The sequence below is a fragment of the Sarcophilus harrisii genome, chromosome 6 (genome assembly GCF_902635505.1).
Source record: "Sarcophilus harrisii chromosome 6, mSarHar1.11, whole genome shotgun sequence".
Classification (NCBI taxonomy): domain Eukaryota; kingdom Metazoa; phylum Chordata; class Mammalia; order Dasyuromorphia; family Dasyuridae; genus Sarcophilus; species Sarcophilus harrisii.
This window is the reverse complement of record NC_045431.1, coordinates 149,453,309-149,473,935: the sequence shown is the minus strand read 5'-3', so window position 1 is coordinate 149,473,935 and position 20,627 is coordinate 149,453,309. Positions and strand designations below refer to the sequence as shown.

Below are 20,627 nucleotides of genomic sequence, written 5' to 3'. Positions count from 1 at the left end.
AGAAGTTATCTAATTCAATCCCTTTATTTAAAAAAAAAAAAATAAGGAAACTAAAGCCAAGAAAAATTAAGTCAATTGAAGCAAAGTCATATTTGTCCCAGTGACTTTACATTCTATTTCTGTTTGAGATGAATCAATTTAGTAGTAATTTTCAATCTGCTTTATCAGAGATGGGATGCAAACTCATTACATCAAGGTACAGTTAGCATTCCTATAGTATCAGAATGAGTGATATTCAAGCTGAAATGGTTAAAATGCTTACTAATATATATCAGGAACAAGTGGGAAGGCCATAGCTTACAGAATCCCTATTATGGATCTGGCCTCCAAAGCTAAATGCCTATAAATATTGGGTTGGCAACAGGAAGCAAAGAATCTGGAATTATAGTGAGGATGCAGAGGAAATGCAAGATGTTGGTCAAACTGGTATTAAAGGTCCAAACATGTCAAGATCTTCTGTTTCTAGTTCTAGAAACTTGATTAATGACAAAATGATTCTCACTTTACCAAGACTATAAATATGAGAATTTCTGCATGGAATTTCCATTTCTAAAAATCGCTTAAAGTTTTGCAATAGTATCATGAAAAGTAATAATGGATTGACATCTCAACAAAACAAATTATAGATCTGTCAAATGAATCTTTGAAGCCTTTGATACTTTGCTTTCTCTGTATGTCCTAAGGATTGATATCAGGAAATGTATTTAATAATCAACCAGAAAGCATTTATTAAGAACCTACTGTATGCTAGCTCTGCACAAACAGGAAATTCTGCTATTCTCAAGCAGTTTGCATTTTGTCAGGAGAAACACATATACATATTTCTGTATGTATGTGTGTAGGTAGAAAAATCTATACAGGGGAAGCTAGGTGGTGTGGAAGGAAGGAAGTGAGGAAGGGAGAAAGAAAGGAAGGAAGGAAGGAAGGAAGGAAGGAAGGAAGGAAGGAAGGAAGGAAGGAAGGAAGGAAGGAAGGAAGGAAGGAAAAATCTGTACCAAGTCATTTTGGGGAGTGGGAACAGGGAAAGGCACTATTAACTAGAGAGTGAAGAAAAGTAAATAATCATGAAGGCAGGGATTCCATGAAACTAAGCTGAGGAGGAAATGCATTCCAGATATTGGGGTAACAATCTTGTAAAGGTATAGAGGTGGGCACTTTGCATAAAAAAAGCAAAAAAAAATGCCATTAGCATTTGACAACATTCACTATAAATCGTGGTTATTATTTGAATGACAAGAACACAATTACTTTTCTGTATTTTATTTCTTTTTTTTCTTTTTGGTAATAATCCCAAATGGTTAAAACTCACTAGAATCATACAGAATGTTGACAAAATGATGAGATTTAGTGATCAATAATGGAAAAAGAAAGTCATGATATCTGAAAGAAGACACTCTAATTTGTACTTTTAACTTAAAAAAAAAATCTAGTTGTTGTGATTAATCATTAACAAAGTAAACAATTGCTGTCTTTTATTAGAAATCTTCAAAGATGCAAGTGATCCTTTTGGGCCTGTGTTTTCTAAGTGTCATCGGGGCAGTGCCAGTAAGTACCCTCTAAGAAACTTCAGTGACTCTTGATTCCCTTTAGAATCCAAAACAAACTCCTGAAGTTGTCATTTTTATCCCATCACAACCTGATTCCAACTTACTTTTCAAGCCTTATAAAATATAACTTCTCTTCACACTCTCTTCAATTAAGCCATACTCACTCCTTCCCCCTCCCTGGTTCTTATAAATAATATTTCATCTTCCCCAGGATGTCCCATGCCTAGAAAGCTTTCCTTCCTCACTTCTTTTTATAATATCTATTTTTTCTTTGGTATTCAGCTCAAGTTTTACCTCCTATATGAATCCTTGCTTCTATAACAATTCAAAAGACATAGTTTCTGAGTAATTTAATCAATTTATTAATAAGACCAACAGTTATTAATAAAAGGATGATCATTTGGCATATCTCAGTCATGTAGGGGGTTCACAGTTCAAAAACCCTTCAAAAAGAGTAAGTGTTCCAGAGGGGTGGCAACAGTTGATTGAATAACACAGTGGAAGATGAGCTATATTAAAATGAAAAAGACAGAGAAGCTATTTCTATAATCAGATCACTCCTGCCTTAGGTTTTTTAAACAAAAGGATCTGTCTCCATTTAAGCTTTACTGAATAGAATTCACCTGAGATTAGAGATTGTTTTTAGGGATTGGGTTTGCTCAGAAAGAAGTTTATTTAACTCAACCAGTCTCTACTTAGGTCTTGAAAATAGAAAAGAAAGGGGCGACTCTGAATTTCCCCAAACGATGTTATTGATAATCATTTATCTCACCTGATTTTCCCTAACTACTCCCAATCTCCCACCTAATTACTTTGTACATATATTTGCACACTTACACTTACATGTATACATGCTACTTCCCCACTAGAAGAAGAACCTTTTGAAAGAGCAGGGTTTGTTTTTTTTATGTTTTTGTATCCTCAGGGACTAGCATGTTCCCCCACGCATTTGTTATTATTTGGTCATTTCAGTCATGTTCAACTCTTTGTTTTACCCCATTTGAGGTTTTGGGGGGCAAAGACAAAAGAGTAGTTTTCTATTTCTTTCTCCAGTTCATTTTACAGATGAGCAAACTGAGTCAAACAGAATTGAGTGAAATGTCCAGGGTCGCATAGCTAATAAGTATGTGAGACCAGATTTGAATTCAGTCTTTCTGATTCCACACTTAAAACTCTATCCACTGTGCCACCCAGCTGCCCTCCCTGGCACCTGGTAGATAATAAATGCTTGGTGATTGATTGATTATAAATATATAGCAATGTCTATGTAGTTCTCTTTGCTTAGTAACTGGATTAGTAGCACTAACCAGAATACTAGCCTCACATAACTAAAACATGTCACCAAACTGCCTTTTTAAGTAGTACAGAAGCTCTGAAGGAGCCAATTTCAGAGCAATATCATTAAAATCAACTTAAAACTTCCAATAGCAAACAACAATTCATAGCATAAGACAATATCTCAAAGGAAATTTTAAAACTTTCTTATTAAATAGCTATTATATCCAGAGTCATGCTAAGTGTCAAAGACATAAGCAAAACAACCCAGAAACCAAATTCTCTGTCCCTAGAGATTCCTCTTTTTCTATAGTGAATAAAAGGCAGGCACAACAGTAACATTTTAGTATTTACCAGAAGTCTAGATTTTATCATAATTTCCCAAGACTTTGAAAATTAAAAATTTGAATATAATATGAAGAGAAGCAATTTAATCAATGCCATTTGTTTGCTGTTTATAATGTTCCGTTAATACTGGCGTTGCATTATCACCTTTCTCATCTTTATAGCAATTTTGCCTATCCCTAGAAGCAGCATAGATTAATTTTGGGTGTCTATAGTCCAGATTTTCTGATATAGTACCTTTAGGCAATTGGGGTTAAGTGACTTGCCCAGGGTTGCATAGCTAGGAAGTGTCTGAGGTCACATTTGAACTCGGGTCCTTCTGACCTTCAGGGTTGTTGCTCTATCCACTGTGCCATCTAGCTACCCCACTATAGTACCATTTTTATAAGGAATAGGAAAGGAAGGGGAAAGCATACTTTTCAAAGTATTAAAAAAAAGATGTTTAAAATTCCCTTAAAAATAAATTACCTTTTTCAAATTATGTACTTTGATTTTTTTGATTGAGATCACTTTTACTAGATGAGAAGGAATTTAGGCTTCTGTTTTCACCTTTCACATTTTTCTCTGAATCATTCCACTGAATGGAAAGGATGTGACCAAATTACTCTGAAGCCTGCTGTGGCATACATTACTTTCTGTGCTGTAGATTTAAGACTAATTAGGTAATGTCTGAAGGGGTGTTGGAAAGAGTCACCATTCTTTGCCACAGGCACCTAAATATAGATTTTGGCTAACACTTCTTGGTACCACATAGAAATGTCATAACATTTCATCAGTATGGTATAAGCTTGGGGAAATATACTCCTTAGTGCTCAAACTGTATCCTCTGACAGTTATGGGGGGAAAGGGAGCAGATTCATGGTTATCCATAGTCAAGATCAATCAGAATAACCCAGTTCCATCAGTGCCTCATTGATGGGACCAGAATTTACTGATCCAGCCTAGCCCTGGGAGGATTAGGGAGGAAGAAAGGGAAGGCATTTTTTGAAATAAGTAAATTTTAGGCTCTTTCTGAAAATGAGGAAGCTGGAGTTCTGAGGAGGAAGCAGATGCTTGTTCTCCAACGAGTGGAACAGCAGAAACTACTGGATGAGAAATGACTGTTAAGGGTCAGGAGAAGGAGCTTCCCTGCTGGGAGTCCCAGTTGCTGGGGCATGCTGAGTTAGCTATTTTTGGAACAGGTAACAATAAAAAAAGTCTATTGTCTTTCTGCATCATGTATCTAAGATGTACCAGATCTTACCAAAACAGTTGCCTACGTCTACACTTATTACTGGTGACTCATATAGGCACAAACCATGCTGCCAAGAGGACGGACTCTACAGAGTATTGGCAAAGGTTACCAATAGTTGGGCAAGAAACCCAAGGGCATAGGGACACAGATTCCTGACTTCTGACCATTGAGGGCATGGGATGCAGAAGAGGAAAATTGATTTTGAAAGCAAACAGTTGACTATCTAAGACTTTCAAGACTTTCAAACTTTTGTTTTCAGTATCTTTATCCTATTAAAAATTATTGAGGATCTCCCCAAAGCGTTTTTGTTTATCTAGGTTATATTTATAGACATTTACCATATTGGAAATAAAAACTATTTTTGAATTTGTATGTAATGGGCTGAGATTTGAGTTGATGCACTGAGGTCCCAAGTACGTGAGGCTAAATAGTAATTGGGCTATACTCTATTAATATACATGATTGGATAAAGAATGGTCCCTGCCCACTCTCCGTGCAAGTCCTGATGTGTTGTACAGGAAATGACGATTTTGGTGGGTGGAGGCAGAGAGAGACAGGAAGAGAAGCTGGGAGAGATTGGGCTGGGTTCCATTCTCCTAGCTGCTGGTCGTGTGGCTGCTGGTCGAGCTAGCTTCTTGACTCAGCTTGCACACATTGCTATCGCCGATTATCTTCCACCTCCGATCCTTCTTCACTGAGAATAAAGACTGACGATTTTCCCCTAACCTGAATTCCTGACTCCTGCTGATTTAAAAATACACGGTCTTCACATTTGTAGACCCTCTAAAAGGGTTTCAGATATCCCCAGGATTCTCTAGACCATACTTTGAGGACCACTGGTCTAAGAAGACACTATTAAGAATGGGATTAAATTGCTAGAGACTTAAATGAAATATAGCATAATGTAAAAACACAAAGGTGATGGATTAATGGGAAGGGATGAAATATATTTAACTAGTTCTAGGAAGAATATAGCTGCCTGGTATATCATAAATCTAATTGAAGTGATTTTAAAATAAAGAAGGGCTGGAGAGAGGGAAGCTCCTATATCCATCAAAGCTAGATACCATAAAAGTAGCTCTAATTCCTTCTATCGTCATTGGACATGGCACCTCTGTAGCTTACAATTCTACATAGTTGTCTAGATTTCTGAGACAATAAGTGATTTGTGCACAGTCACATAATCTATGTGTCAAGGGAAAGACTGGTACCCATATGGTCCTGACTTCAAGGCTAGCCTTCTCCTACTACATCACTCTATTTTGAACCTATTAAAGGCCAGTTATGAAGATTTTCATACTTTTCTTTTGGCAAGACAATTGGGGTTAAGTGGCTTGTGCAGCGTCACATAGCTAGTAAACATTGAGTATCTGAGGCTGTATTTGAACTCAGGTCCTCCTGATTTCAGGACCAGTGCCATATAGCTGCCCCCAAGTTTCTATACCTTTTGAAAAAAGGTATTAAATAAAAAAAGGTCAAAGAAAATAGGATTATTCACATATGAGAAAATCCAGGAACCAGAGTGGGTTGGTGAGCTAGAGAACATTTGAGTTAAGATCAGAGAATTGCCAGAGGATTAGATCCTTAGCAATAGTTATTGGGTTTTTTTTTCCAACATGGTCATTAATGTAACCATCACCAGGGTATCTACATAGAGGGAAGATCTGCCTAGATGAAATCATGAGTTCTTGAAGAAGTTACTCTGTCTGACTCTAACAAACAGATGTGGGGGATTTCTGAGTCCTTACTGCAAATACTTGTCAGTATATGGCCAAATTATCCATTTTGCTAACATTCAAATAATCTTTAGCAGAACAGCTTATTAGTTTTAAGTGGCCATAGAAACATCCCTTCTTTCCTGGCTGTTAGAAGATTTCCTTCCCCTCCTTCCTTTCTCTTCCCTCTAATTGCTACTATAGACCTTAATGCAAGTCTCCATCCTAGTCACACTACTTACCTTGAACCAGGGGTTGTCCTTGGTCTATATTGACAGAATCTGATGATGAGAATAGAAGGAAAAAACCCACATGTTTACTCTTGCCTCCCTTCTCCAAATGGCTCATCAAATCTCTTCCCCTCTTGCAATGAAATTCTTAATAGCAGAGATGGAACTAAGGCATTATCCTGAGAGGCCACATTTTAGAGAATACAGATATGAAAAAATATTTTAGAAGAATTTTAGAGAATACAGATATGAAAAAATATTTTAGAAGATTATACAACTTTTAATTTGTGAAAAATTTTCCAACACATACACCTTCAGTAGCTTAGCAAACACTGAGGTTAAGATCTATTTAGAAAAATAACTGGAAACCACCAGATATTATTTTTAATAATGTCTATCAAGCCATTTCAACAACTATTTGCTCCTCTGGAATTGTCCTAATTACTTCTTGTAGTCTTTCCATATCATGAATTACAGATTGATTTGAGATCTTATTTAATGCTGCTTTCCCCACTCCTGCCCCTCCACCTTTTTTAGGGTACCAAAATGGCTAGATCTGTATCTTCTTAAAATATTATCTAGACTATGTTCTAAAATGCAAATGTATCTTACTTCAGGCCTTCGTCTACTCCAAAATACACCATTAGCAACCATGTAAAGTTGTGTTTTTATATTTTAAAAGGAAAGAATAAGTAAGATTAGGAAGCACTTTTATTGTTTTTATTATTTCTTGTTAGCTCATTGCTAAAAGTAAAATTCTTCAGAAAACTCCCAGGGATTATGTGCTTGTTTCAGTGACAGGGCAGTGCAAGGGAATCTGTTCAGCTTCCTTCTTTTCTTTAACGATCTAGGGAAAGGAGAGAGAGCAGCATGGATTTAGCAGGAGGGACAATGGAAAGCATCAGAAAAGTTAAATCCTGGAGCCCAAGAAAAACAAAGAAAGAGATCACAGAGTATTAGTCTGGCTTGATAAATGTACTTGTGTTTTACAATCCCAGAGATCTTGTTCATCCCTTTTCATCCTCCTTGGAGCCTTTCCTCAATCCCACCTGAGCCATTCTCATCCATCTAGAGCCCTAGCACTTAGCGTGCCATTAGCCAACTTTAGCAAGGATTCAGGAAGGTTATGTTCATTGCTAAATAGATTATGAGTGGGAGGGCAGGAGGAGTCCCCTCCTCCCAATATCCTCCCCCCATTTCCTTCTGCCCACCTTCTAATCTGGAATATTAGAATTTTAGTTTTCAAGGTGTATCAATAGAAACCTTAGAGCAAATCTAGATGACCCTTGCTAATAGAGGGGATTCTTAATTAGGTACAAGTCAAACTGCCATTCTTCCCCTCCCTGCTTCCCTAGGGACAAAGAGAGTAAAGAAAAATTGACTATTGGCATGGATACAGCTTTTGTCAGGCCCTGCAGCTATTCTCCAATGAAAAGACAATAATATTGCAGTGGAATAAAATTTGAAGTTTATTCTCAGTCATGACTCACCAGTTTGAATCCAAGAGGGTCACAGGAGGAAACAAGAGGTCAAAAATAAGGGGAAAAAAATCCAAAGCTTGCTTACAGATCTTAAAAAGCATTTGAGCAGCTTGATCTGAAAGTAGACTGGTCTACATGGTTCAATTAATTTGATTTTATTCCTTTTCTTCCATGGTTATGAATAAAGAAACATATAGCTATCCATGCTTATTTGATTGACTCTGTTGAAGAATATTAGCAAAGGAGAGAAGGAAGAGTTTTTCCAGTTCATGGGGGCATCAAAACCATGAGACTAATTGAATCAATCCATTGAATCCATACTTTTAGATTAAAAGAGGAATGTTGTCACTCCCCAAAGGGAGCAGATCTAAAGGGGAGCAGTAATCTGTTATCTGAGCCTTAGTTTTTTCTTTTTGCCAACTGAAAATGGAAGTTATATAGTATTACTCTACTCTGCATTCACTGAGGAGAGGATTGGCAATGCTTATTTACCATTATAGTACAGGATCATGAAAATGGCCAGCATAGACACCAATAAATTAGAAAATAACAGGGTCTAGCTGTGTGACCCTGCGCAAGTCACTTAACCGCAATTGCCTCAGCTAAAAAAAAAAAATTAACAAAAGAAGGAAAGGAAATAACAGGGTGAAGTCCCAAGTGTTTATTTAAATATAATTAATTTTTAAGTAATATTTACTCTATTTTTAAATTATCAGGGGCAAAATACTATAGGAATTCGATAACAAAATTCGAAAAATGATTCTATAAAATCCTTCAATTAGAAAATATCAGTTCCAGAAACAGTATAGAAATGAATGTGGTATAGGGTACAGCTTCTTAAACTGTGGGCTGAGACTCTACATGGAGTCTTATAACTGAATGTGAAGTAAGTGAAATTATAACTTATTATCAATAATGTTTAATTTGTAAACTATTTTACATACTCATATAGCTGGGATCATGTAAAAATTTGTTGGGTGAAAAGGGGATATGAGTGGAAAAAGTTTAAGAAGTCCTACTTAGTACAGGGGAAATAGTATATATACTGGGGATAAGGAGAAGTAAGATCTGATTTTGTCTTTAATACTAATTTACTGTGTTAATTAGCTACGTTAATAAACACTTCTCTCAATTCTTTAACTTTAAAACTTGCAAACTTGCTATTTTCAAGAGGACAGAATTCAGTATAAATTGATCTGGGAATCCAACCAAAGGAGCTAGTCAATAAGACTGTGTATGACAATTTCATACAATAGACACAGCTTTGATGAAATTGAAACATTCAGAATTGAGTTAAGTGACATCAAATGATTCCACATTTGTTAGTAGAAAACACATTTTTTTGATACCTTGAGTATTTAATTAATCACATACCAAAAAGTTTTCTTTTGATATTGAATTAAAAGGTAATGTCACATTTTTCTACATTTAACAATTCTAAAGAATAGCAGGACCCAGATATAGCTATCCACATATTTATTTGTTATATTGTATTTTTGCCTATTACAGTTATCTTGCTGATACTCCAATTATTTTTTGTTGTGGTGCTTTTAAAGTGGGTTCATCACTTTTGAAAAAAATCTGTTTACTCAGATGATATTTTAAAAAGGAGATGTTCTCTGAATGAAGTGTGATATCTCAAAATATTTTGATGATTTTTTCTTTTCAAATCATTGCATCAGATATTTGAAAACAATCTCTTTGCTACTAATTTTTTTTTATCCTTTCAATTGTTTCAATACTTGAAACACTAAACAAAGCCGTATGGGGAAAGTGAAGAATAAATGTACTACATAATTCGTGATAAAATTGTTTATAATACTTTTTCATTGATTATCTTTCTCTTCAGAAGATCCACATGTTTATCAACTCCTGAAGAATGTAAATGTTTATTACATCATTCTGCACCATTACTTACCTTAATATTGAAAAACAAGTTATAGAAAAATAACTTACTCAAGACAACACAGTCACAGAATAATGGCTTAAGAGAAAGTGACATTAGCTAAACTAAATTCAAAACCTATATTCCTACAATCTAAAGAAATGACTTTTTCTCACAATACTCTCACTCTCCTTCCAATAATTATGAAATGTTTTCATAGGATTTATTATACTGACATACTGAGACACATAGGTAGAGGGAAGGGGCCACACAGACACTTTCCAATCCTATAAACGTAAATTCAATGTGGAAAACTGCTGGTTGGGTAGACAACCTGGGAGAAACAGGAAAATCCATGGGCCTTTTTAGCATTCATTCTCCCTCTGCTGGTCACATAGTAGCAGATGTGCCAGAACTGTAGTATTTAGCAGAAGCTAAATCAATTTTACCATCATTATGAGTGCTTTCTCCCGGTGTGTTTTTGCATCTGTTGGAAGACAATGTCAAACTTACTTAAAGACAAGAGGAATCACTAAATTCATTTTTTATTTTAAGAGTTCAAATCTCAGGGTCAGCCCAAGGCAAAATTGTAGAGATTTTCAGTTTATATTAAATGCCTTTCCTATCCAGGACTTTGTTTGGGAATTGTATCTAGGACCTTAGAATCTTTATTCTGAACCTGACTCTCTTAGACTCCATTAATACCCTTTGCTGCAGACTTTCTGCACTCATCAACATTTATTTATTGTCCTGTGTCCAATTCCATCAAAGCCCTTCTTTGGGATTTTGATGAGAATGGATCCTTTTGTGTTCTCTTTTTTGGTAACATGAACCAAGTTAAAACAGTGACTTTTTACATATAGAACACTAACTCAAATATAATTGTATAGATTTTTTAGTAGTGGTAAATTGAAGATTTTTAAAATTATCTCAAATGAGATAATGTTTGTGAACAGTTACATAAATATAAAGTACTGTTTCTGACACATAATAGGTATTTAATAAATTCTTGTTCCCTTCTCTTCTGGGGGCTGCCTTTTGGCAGCCATTGCATTGATTGTTCGCACTGCAAAAAGGGCTGCTACAAACATTTTTGCACATGTGGGTCCTTTTCCCTTTTTTATGATCTCTTTGGGATACAGACAACAGTAGAGACACTGCTGGATCAAAGAGTATGTACAGTTTGAGAAACCTTTCGGGCACAGTTCCAAATTGCTCTCCTGAATATTTGGATTGGTTCACACTTCCACCAAAAATGTATTAATTCCTCAATTTTCTCACAAATTTCCATTAGTTGACACTTTTTACATGAGACCTTTTCCAGATTTGTCTGGATATATCTCTGTATCTTGCCACATTTTCTCTTAAGACATTTTTATATGCATACATATTTATCCCTTACAATTAAATAATTATAAGCTTCTCGAGGGCAGGGATTAAATTGTTTTTCTTCTTTTTATTTCTACTACCTATTATGAAAATCTAAATCACAATACATTTTTCTGATTTGAATGAAATGGATACTATGAAAATATATGGAAATAGCATTTCTCATATATGGATAATGACTGTAGATACAATTTTTGTTTCATAAAAAATATATACAATGCTATTCCTTTCCAAGATGTGTACCTTATTGACTATTTCTTCTTTGCAACATTTACTAGTTCTTTTTCCACTGAATGTCTATTGGCACACTTTGGTTCAGGCTTTTATCCTCTTCTCATTTATCAATAAGATGGTAAAAGACTTGAAAATTATGTCACATGAAAAATAATTTAGGAAAAACGGTAATTAGCTTAGAGAATAAATAGATGTCAATTATAGTGGGAAAATTAGATCAATATAAGAAAACTTTATAAAAATTTAAATTGCTAATAACTTTATTTCTTTAAAAATAAGCAAATTTGTGAACACTGGTCAAATAGAAACTGAATGTTACATTGTCTGATATTATAGAAAGGATTCTTACATTGGGAGTAAGATTGAATAGATAACTTGAAAATCTCTTTTAATTTTTAATATTCATGATTCAACAATTTATCTCTAGTTCTATTTGGTAGCTAGTATGGTGGTGGTATAAGAGCACTGGACTTTTAGTCAGAAAATTTGAGTTTAAATTCTCAGCTTTTTATTCCATAGTTCCATAATGGTGAGTGGGGCATTTAGTCTCACTAATCCTCTCTTTCTTCATCTTTAAAATAGGAGAACTAGATTAGATAATATCTAAAATTTATTTTAGTCCTCAATCACAGGATTTCCGTATAACTAATCTATAGCTATTTGTTCTATTTTCTAAGAAATTCAATTTGCTTTAAGTTGAAATTTTCATGATCTTTTTCCAAACCAGCTTCTCTTCCTGATCTCCTTATTTTGTTAATTGAGCCTTTGATTCTCTTTTTTTTCTCTCACTTCTTACTCAAAGTGGAGGAACTAGGGCTCTGAGAAAGGCCTCCTGCAGGAACTAGGATTTTAGTTAAATATAGAAGAATTTAGAGAATCCAATAATTGGAAGTAAGAACATTCATTCCATATATCAGGATTAGGAGATGAAATGCCATATGTTAGGAGCAGTGAATCATTCAGTGAGACTGGGTTGCAGAGTGCAGGAAGAGCACTAAAAACTGCAAAATTAAGAAAGGACCAAGTTGTAAGGAATGTTTAAATGCCAGATATTTAATAACAGAGGTGATAGGAAACTATTAGCGTTTATAGGGGCAACTATATGGCACAGGGAATAGTCCTACAGTCAAGAAAGCCTGAATTCAAATCTGGCTTCAGACACTTACTAGCTATGTCTTTGAGCAAGTCATTTGATCTTGCTTGCATCAGTTTCTTATTTGTAAAATGAGCTTGAATAGGAATGATGAATATCTCTAGTATCTTTGCCAAGAAAATCCAAAATGAGATCATGAAGAGTCAGACGTGACTGAAATGACTGAACAGTAGCAGTAGTCTTTTCAGTCATGTAATACTTAATTATATATTTGTGATACATGTTTTAACATTGCTTAATTTATATTGTTCACTTTTCATAGATAATACTAGGATCATCTACTCAATTAGATTATAAATTCCTAAAGTCTAAAAGCAAAGACACTGTATTTTATACTTGCTTCTTGTCCTTGCCACCATGCTGGCATATACCTTAATGTTTTGAACATGGTAAATATTTAATAAATATTTATTTAATTTACTGATTGATTTTATTAATCATTTGGTAACTAATTTTATATTGCCTAATATTAGTCACTTTTCCAAATTTAATACAGAACAATTTGTTTTTGTTTTTGCAAACGCCATTTAGCAAAAAGAAAATAACAAAAACCGTGTTCCAGTTCACTACTTTGACAAGGGAAAAAAACAAGAGGTATATCCTAAAAGAAACGTTATCCAAAAAAGTGACAAATCCCAAGATGTTTCTGCTGGCAAACAAACAGTGATTAAAGAGCAAGGCACTGATAGTAGCAAGATTTCCCATCATGACCTGGAGGATACCATTTACGCTGAGTTCATTGGAAATGCCAAAACTGACCATGGGGAGAGTGTTATTAAGGATCCACCTGACCAAAAAGCACATGGTGTCATTCTCATTAACAAAAATGGCAGAAAATATGCAAATGCTCTAAGACGCTGGATAGTGGAGGAAACTGAACAGAATGAAACTGGGAATTCCATTCACAATAAACTTAAGGAACTTAAGTATTCTGAAGCCCAAGGCAAAGGAGATGAAGACATTGCTATCCAAAACCAAAATATTTCAGAAGACCACAGAACTATTAGTCATGTCCAATATATCAATGATCACTCAAAACTGACTCCAAAACACATAAAGTTTCCATATGATTTTGAAGGCAGTGGTCAAGGAAAAGAGGACAATGACTTTTCTCCTTCCAGTAGAGAAATAGTTGTTCCTGACACAGAAACCATAAATGGTTACACAAGTGTTCCACACCCAGACAATAATAATGCCATTGACCCCAACTCTATACTTCTCATAGGAAAAGAAGGCAATAATGAAGTTCCAGAAAAAGAGGTATATGACTTGAATTCCAATGGTAGAACATCTACTGGAGACGTTGTTGGAACTGATAGCAGGAAAACACCAAGAAAAGAGAACAGCATCACTGATAACAAAATTGTAAGAGAGAGTAATGCTATTAGAGGAGGTACAAATTACAGAGAACTTCCTGGAAAAGAAGGAGAAGCCAACACAAGCAATACTTATCAGGAGTCAGTAGGAATTCATCCCTCTCAAGGATCCATGCGAAAGCAAAACATTGGCCAACATGCTAGGGAAGGGAGTAATGATATAATTGAAGGCAAAGAAATTTCTAAATATGGCAAAGATAATACTAAAGCAGGTATAGAAAGTTCTAAGAGAGACCAAAAGACCAAAAATGATAAAGGAAAAAAATTTGGTAAAGAAAAAAGTCAAGGTTTACCAAGTCCATCTAATGATCACACCCACCCCTTAAAAGCAGAAAATGAAAGAAAAAATGAGGAAAATGTCCACTATGGCTACAATAAAGAGAGAAGTATCCCCAAACTCCCTAGTAATATCAGAAAAAATCATTATGCAGCACACAGAAGGCTCAGTTCTACCAAGAGTCATCGTGTACCTGGAAGGAAAAGATTCTGGGGTCATACAAATTCCCATTCCAATAAGAAATTTAAACCTCCTAAAAGAAATGATAGCAGTGATTCAACTTCCAGTGACTCAAGTGACAGTGATAGTGACCAATCCACTGAATATTTTCAAAGTGGTAATGGGAAATAGTCACCAATTAGTTTGGAGAGATTAGAGCCATCTAACCGTGAAGACAGTGATTAATTATTTTATTAGGACACTAGGTCTTCTCAGGGTTATTTCCAATACTATAATGTCAGATAGTAAGGGAATCTTTTCAAAGCTGGGTATAATTTGATTTTAATTTCTTTGAAGGAGAAAGCCTAATATAAAATAGAATGGCTTGAATAGGTAATATTTTATTTTATCTTATTGTTTGCCTGAGTCTTATAAAAACCAGAATGTTAAAAAATCTATTGTAATTTACTAAAATTAAATACTTTATAAGGGATATTGGCTGTCTGTGGTGATTTTTTATATATATTAACAAGATTCCTTTTATTTATTTTGTAGGTAGAATTCATGGCATTAGAAATCAAGAGCTCAAGAATGAATTATGATTTAGTCTAGTTTTCTTTTCCTCCTGCCTCCAATAAAGAAAAACTTTCCTTCCTCTTTTATTATATTAATGTTTATCCCACTTCTGTCTGTGATCATTTCATGGCATAGTTGCTTACATTTTCTTCTTTTGGTCAAACTTCAAGATATAGGGAGAAACACTCTAAATTAAAAACTAAAACATTTTTTTCTTCTCTTTGGTCAAACTTCAAGACATAGGGAGAAACACTCACACTCAAAATTAAAAACTAAAACTAAATTAAAAAAATAAAGCATTACACTATTGTCAATGTCATTAAACATGAAAGAAGAAAAGAAGAACAGGAATGGGCAGGAAACAAAATCTAAATTTTAGTCTGATGTTTTCCATGAATGAGAATCTCCATAAATGTTTTCCATAAATCATTAAGTAAGTCTATGCATAATGGGAAAAAGAAATATTCTTGTCATCTAATGAGAGATCATACATGGACCATTTAAAAGAACCAAAAGAAGTTTTCCATTGAAGTCAATCAGTCAATTTTCCAGTATTTATTAAATGCCCACTAAGTGCCAGGCACTGTGCTTAAGCACTGGAGCTACCAAAAAAGTTAATATTCTCAAGGAATTCTTAACCTAATGGGGAAAAAATGAATTGGAGATAATCCCAGAGGAAAGGCACTTAATTTAAGGAAGACTAAGGGAAATTTCTGGCAGAAAGGGAGACTTTAGCTGAGTCTTGAAGGAAGCCAGAAGGTATAAATGAGGAGAGAGAGAGCATTGTGAGCATCAAGAATATCCAGCCAAAACACAAAAACCAGTGATGGAATGTCATGTAACAGAAGTGTCAGTGTATGACAAATTACTCAGAGAAATATAAGAGGAAGAAAGACTGGAAAGGGAGGAAGGGCCCATCTTCTGAAGAAACCAAAAAATATCTAACTCTTGCTAAAGTGTTATGGGAAAAAAGGTTTTTTTCAGTGTGTAAATTTTCTGCCATGTTCCACTCTGACCAAGATAGAGACTTTGAGGGCAAGCTACTCATAGAAATGTTAACTTTGGCAGATACCAAAAAGTCTAGAACTACTCGTGACCAACCTTGAGGAGATCCCCAACCTCAGGTTGTGGTTCTGCATATTCAACATATGTGTATTATTCAAGCATTAATCCTAATTTGTTCCCATTGTGGTCTTTCTTGGTATTCAAAGAACCAGGATCTGCCTCCAACTTGGTCCAGAAGGGTTTCCTTGTGGTTCCATCCCCAATTTCTATAAATTAATTAATAATTTGATCTGTAGAGTGCCATGCCAACAGCATGTAGGTATTTTTTTAAAACTTGTTTTATTTCAATTTCAATTATGCCAAAGGTTGGTTACCTGGGATGCCAAGAAAATCACCTTTGTTTTTTTTAAAGTGTGGATGTTGGTACTTAAACTGCATAGTTAGAGATTTGGGACTTACCCCCACTAATTTTTTCAAAATTTTGAAAAAAAGGAGGAATATTTATTACATTGGATGTGATAAATGTATAAAAATTCAAAAAAATCTTGATAGACTTGCACACTGGGTAATATATAATAATATTAAATTTAATAGGGATAATTAAAAACATCTTCTACTTGCTTTAAAAAATCAACTTCACAAATGCTACTACTGATTAAACTGATTAAAAAAAGTGTATAACTTGTTTTATAAATGGATTGAATGAAGATTCAAGTTATATACAAACTTTAATCACACTAGTAGAAATGAATAAAGCAAATAAAATGATTATTATACTTAGAGTAGACATCCTCAAGTTCATTTTATCCTCCTTAAACCAGACAACAAATTTCCTGCCTTAAAAATTTACTCATAGGGAGGCCTGGGAAAGTATTCACCCTAGGATGAATTTTTCATTTTTTTATTCACAGCAAAATCTTCTAGTAAATAAGTATGCAGTCTATTGGGGTGGCTCAGAGATTTTCAGTACCTGACTAAATAAATGATTTACATTTATAATTTTTATCTCTGCCCTTTTATATCAGTTAATATAACAGAGAACAATTTTTTCCTTAGGCCATAAATGCTAGGGTTCTTTGGAGGACAGAATAGGAAAGTGTTAGACACTGTTAGCCTTGATTTCTCCAGTGCTATAAACATAGATATGTTATACATACATGTATGCATATACAGTAATGTGTGTTGCTCATGAATGTTATGTTTGCATGTATGCTCACATGGATTTGCCAAAATGAAGTTAATGAGGAAACCAAACAAATAAGTCTGCAATCTTATCTATTTCCTTCCAAAGGAAGCTTTGGTTCCTACCTGGAGGAGAACAGGAGATTGAGGTTACAGGGCTTGCCACTTTGCTTGCTACAGAGAAGGGACACCAGATTAGAATTTTATCTCCTTTGCTCCCTTAAGTATAGCCAACCTAGGGGAAATGATTTATAGATTCAAGCTGCTTTCCTCCTAAGTCTTGATAGGAAAGGAATAATTCAAGTTGTATCTAAATGCTTGACTGCATTACCAACAAATTCTAATTACAAACATCATTGTAACTAATAAATAGTGAATAAGCCCATTTATCCAAGCTGATGGTATATAAATTAGAATATATAGGACAATATAAGAAGGAAGGAACTCTTCCACTGGAGCAAACTATTTAAATCAACCAAGAAATAGCCTCTAAATTCACCCAAAGGGAATTTTCCAGATGTTTCTTGGGTAGTAAATGTGTCAAAGCTCTAGGTTTTCAATGTCTGCTTCTCTCCAAAGTCTTTCTGAAGAGAGCATCATCTTCCCTCTTAACTGGAAGCCAGAATAAAAAAGCTCTCAACAACTCCTCATTTCATGTAGGCACAGAACATCATTTACCAATGAGGAGAATCTTATACAAATACAGCACTCTTGAGCTCCATGTTACATAAACATAAATGTACTTATTTATTCATATGTATTATATCATATCTTCTCCTCAAAAGAATATAATATAGTAAATTAAAGAACAGGAAATATTATCCTTTTTAATCTGATATATTTTCACATGAAAGATAATTAATCTAAAAATTCAATAAACACGTATTAAGTTCCAAGATATAAATATGCAACTGGACTTTTAGACAAGTCCATGACACGGTGATTCAAAAGACTTGGGGATAAGTAGATGCAGTGGGTGACCAAAATGGGCTGACCTCAAGACTAAGAAATTTGACATCTTTCCCACTCCCCTTTGGGTAAGGAACTTATGGGTAAAAGAAGCTGGGAGTCAAGTTGGAAGAAGGAGAAAGTAGACAAGAATGCAAATGTGGAACTAAGTGGTTGTGATGATTCCTGAGCCAGGGCAGTGAATGACTAAGTGAAATAGCACTTATTAACCATTTTTGTATATTAATATGTGCTAAGTACTCTGTTAAACTCTGGGGATAAGGATAGAAAGTCAAGACTCTGCTCTCAAGAGGCTGATATTCTGAAAGAGTTAGGAGGATTCAGCTGCAAATTAAGTGAAAAATTATTCTGGTCTTCAGAGGCATTAGCAAAATAGATGGTCTGGCCTCTTCTGGATACAAATTTCTCTTCTCACATAAATTGGCTGTATGACTGAGCTAATCACATAACCTCTCTGTGATCCAGGAAACTCTGTAAATGACTGCAAAAGAGATGCCGATAATAAGTAGGGTTTAAAAGAGGGAAAAAAAAGATCATAAGTAGCAAAATGACACAAGCACATTGGTCTTGGATATCTGGGCTTCTTGTTTCAGAACATCGCTAGTCATATAATCATTTAATTTCTTAAGAACTTACTTTCCTAATTTGTAAAATGGGGACAAAATCTATTTTGCAGAATTGTCATGTGAAAAGTGTTTCTGGACACCTCAAAGCGTTATATAAATTTATTCATTTATAATCACATTTTGATAATAAAGAGTTTGAAAAATAGACATAGTACTATAGAAATACTAACATAATGGAGAGGATAATGGAGATAATAGAAAATGGAAAAAATAAAGATAAACTTTTTATCAGATTTTCTCATCTAGAGAATAAGGGTATTGGACTTTATGATCTCTAAAGTTCCTTCAATCTCAGATAAACTAAATGAATGCTTATGGGACCTTAAAAATCTATGTTCCTCTGTGCTCAAAAAGTTATCAAACTGTGCATACCCTTTGATCCAGCAGTGTTACTACTGGGCTTATATCCCAAAGAGATTATAAAGAAGGGAAAGGGACCCGTATGTGCACAAATGTTTGTGGCAGCCCTTTTTGTAGTGGCTAGAAACTGGAAACTGAATGGATGTCCATCAGTTGGAGAATGGCTGAATAAATTGTGGTATATGAATATTATGGAATATTACTGTTCTATAAGAAATGACCAACAGGATGATTTCAGAAAGGCCTGGAGAGACTTACACGAACTGATGCTGAGTGAAATGAGCAGGACCAGGAGATCATTATATACTTCAACAACAATACTATATGATGACCAGTTCTGATGGACCTGGCCATCCTCAGCAATGAGATCAACCAAATCATTTCCAATGGAGCAGTAATGAACTGAACCAGCTACGCCCAGAGAAAGAACTAAAACCATTTAGGACTAAAACCATAAAGGACTAAAAACCATTACATTGAATTCCCAATCCCTATATTTATGCCCACCTGCATTTTTGATTTCCTTCACAAGCTAATTGTACAATATTTCAGAGTCTGATTCTTTTTATACAGCAAAATAATGTTTTGGTCATGTATACTTATTGTGTATCTAATTTATATTTTAATGTATTTAACATCTACTGGTCATCCTGCCATCTAGGGGAGGGGGTGGGGGGTTAGAGGTGAAAAATTGGAATAAGAGGTTTGGCAATTGTTAATGCTGTAAAGTTACCCATGCATATAACCTGTAAATAAAAGGCTATTAAAAAAAAAAAAAAAAAAAAAAAAAAAAAAAACTATGTTCCTGATGAACTGCATTGTTGAAATCCGTGTTACCAATATGGAGCAAAGTCTCCATCTTTTGGCAATTTGTATGAATAGCATATACCTAAAACTAAATGTCAGTAAAATGTATATAGAAATCATAGATCACGCCTATACTCAGGAAATTACATAATAGCAGTCTATTATTACACCATAATAGCATTGTAGAGTGAAATCAAACTAAAATCTTATTTCTTCCATTACTATTTTTGTTATTTTTAATTGTATATGTTTAATCTCTAATGAAAGATGTTGCTCCCATTTAAAGAATTTCGACCTGATGAGGGCAGTAGCAGCATTTTTGGATACAACATTTCCTTAAAATCAACTCCATAAGCCTATTTTGAGAATCAGAAGAATTACTTCCTAATTTGGATTTTGCTATTTACTAGCTACATAGCCTTAGAAAATTCATCTTATCTCTCTGAGTTTCAGCTTCCTTGTCTCTATAAAAGGAATAATAACACTTTCTTTTTAGGAGACCTTTTGATTCTACTCTTGGATCTTAGTCCTTTCACAGAGTTCATACAGACTTTGATTTATATTTGAAAAATTCAGTTACATGTACCTATTATTGGTATTAATTTTTTTCACTAAAGTGTTATTTGTTCCAAAAGGGTTTTTATAGTATTTTGATTAGTTTATTATAACTCTTGAGAATATTTATCAAACCTATTTTTCCTTTTTGGCTAGGAAATGTCTTAGGAGTAATGTCCCTAGTGTTTTGTTAATATTATGAAGATTTTTTACCAAGACACTTTGTAAATCTTATATCGTTCATTTT

General features: G+C 34.5%; 1 protein-coding gene across 1 annotated transcript; it reads left to right on the top strand.

Moving 5' to 3' along the window:
* The first annotated feature begins 1,483 nt into the window (after positions 1-1,483).
* Positions 1,484-14,791, top strand: MEPE (matrix extracellular phosphoglycoprotein). The gene is made up of 2 exons (XM_012552037.2): positions 1,484-1,545; positions 13,020-14,791. Exons 1-2 carry the CDS (start codon positions 1,492-1,494, stop codon positions 14,490-14,492), a joined length of 1,527 nt encoding a protein of 508 aa, XP_012407491.1. The 5' UTR covers positions 1,484-1,491; the 3' UTR covers positions 14,493-14,791.
* Positions 14,792-20,627: the final 5,836 nt, after the last annotated feature.

Coding starts and splice junctions, on each gene's coding strand:
- MEPE (XM_012552037.2), top strand. CDS start 1,492: ATGCAAGTGATCCTTTTGGGCCTGTGTTTTCTAAGTGTCATCGGGGCA. Junction 1,546..13,019: donor GTGTCATCGGGGCAGTGCCA/GTAAGTACCCTC, acceptor AACGCCATTTAG/CAAAAAGAAAATAACAAAAA.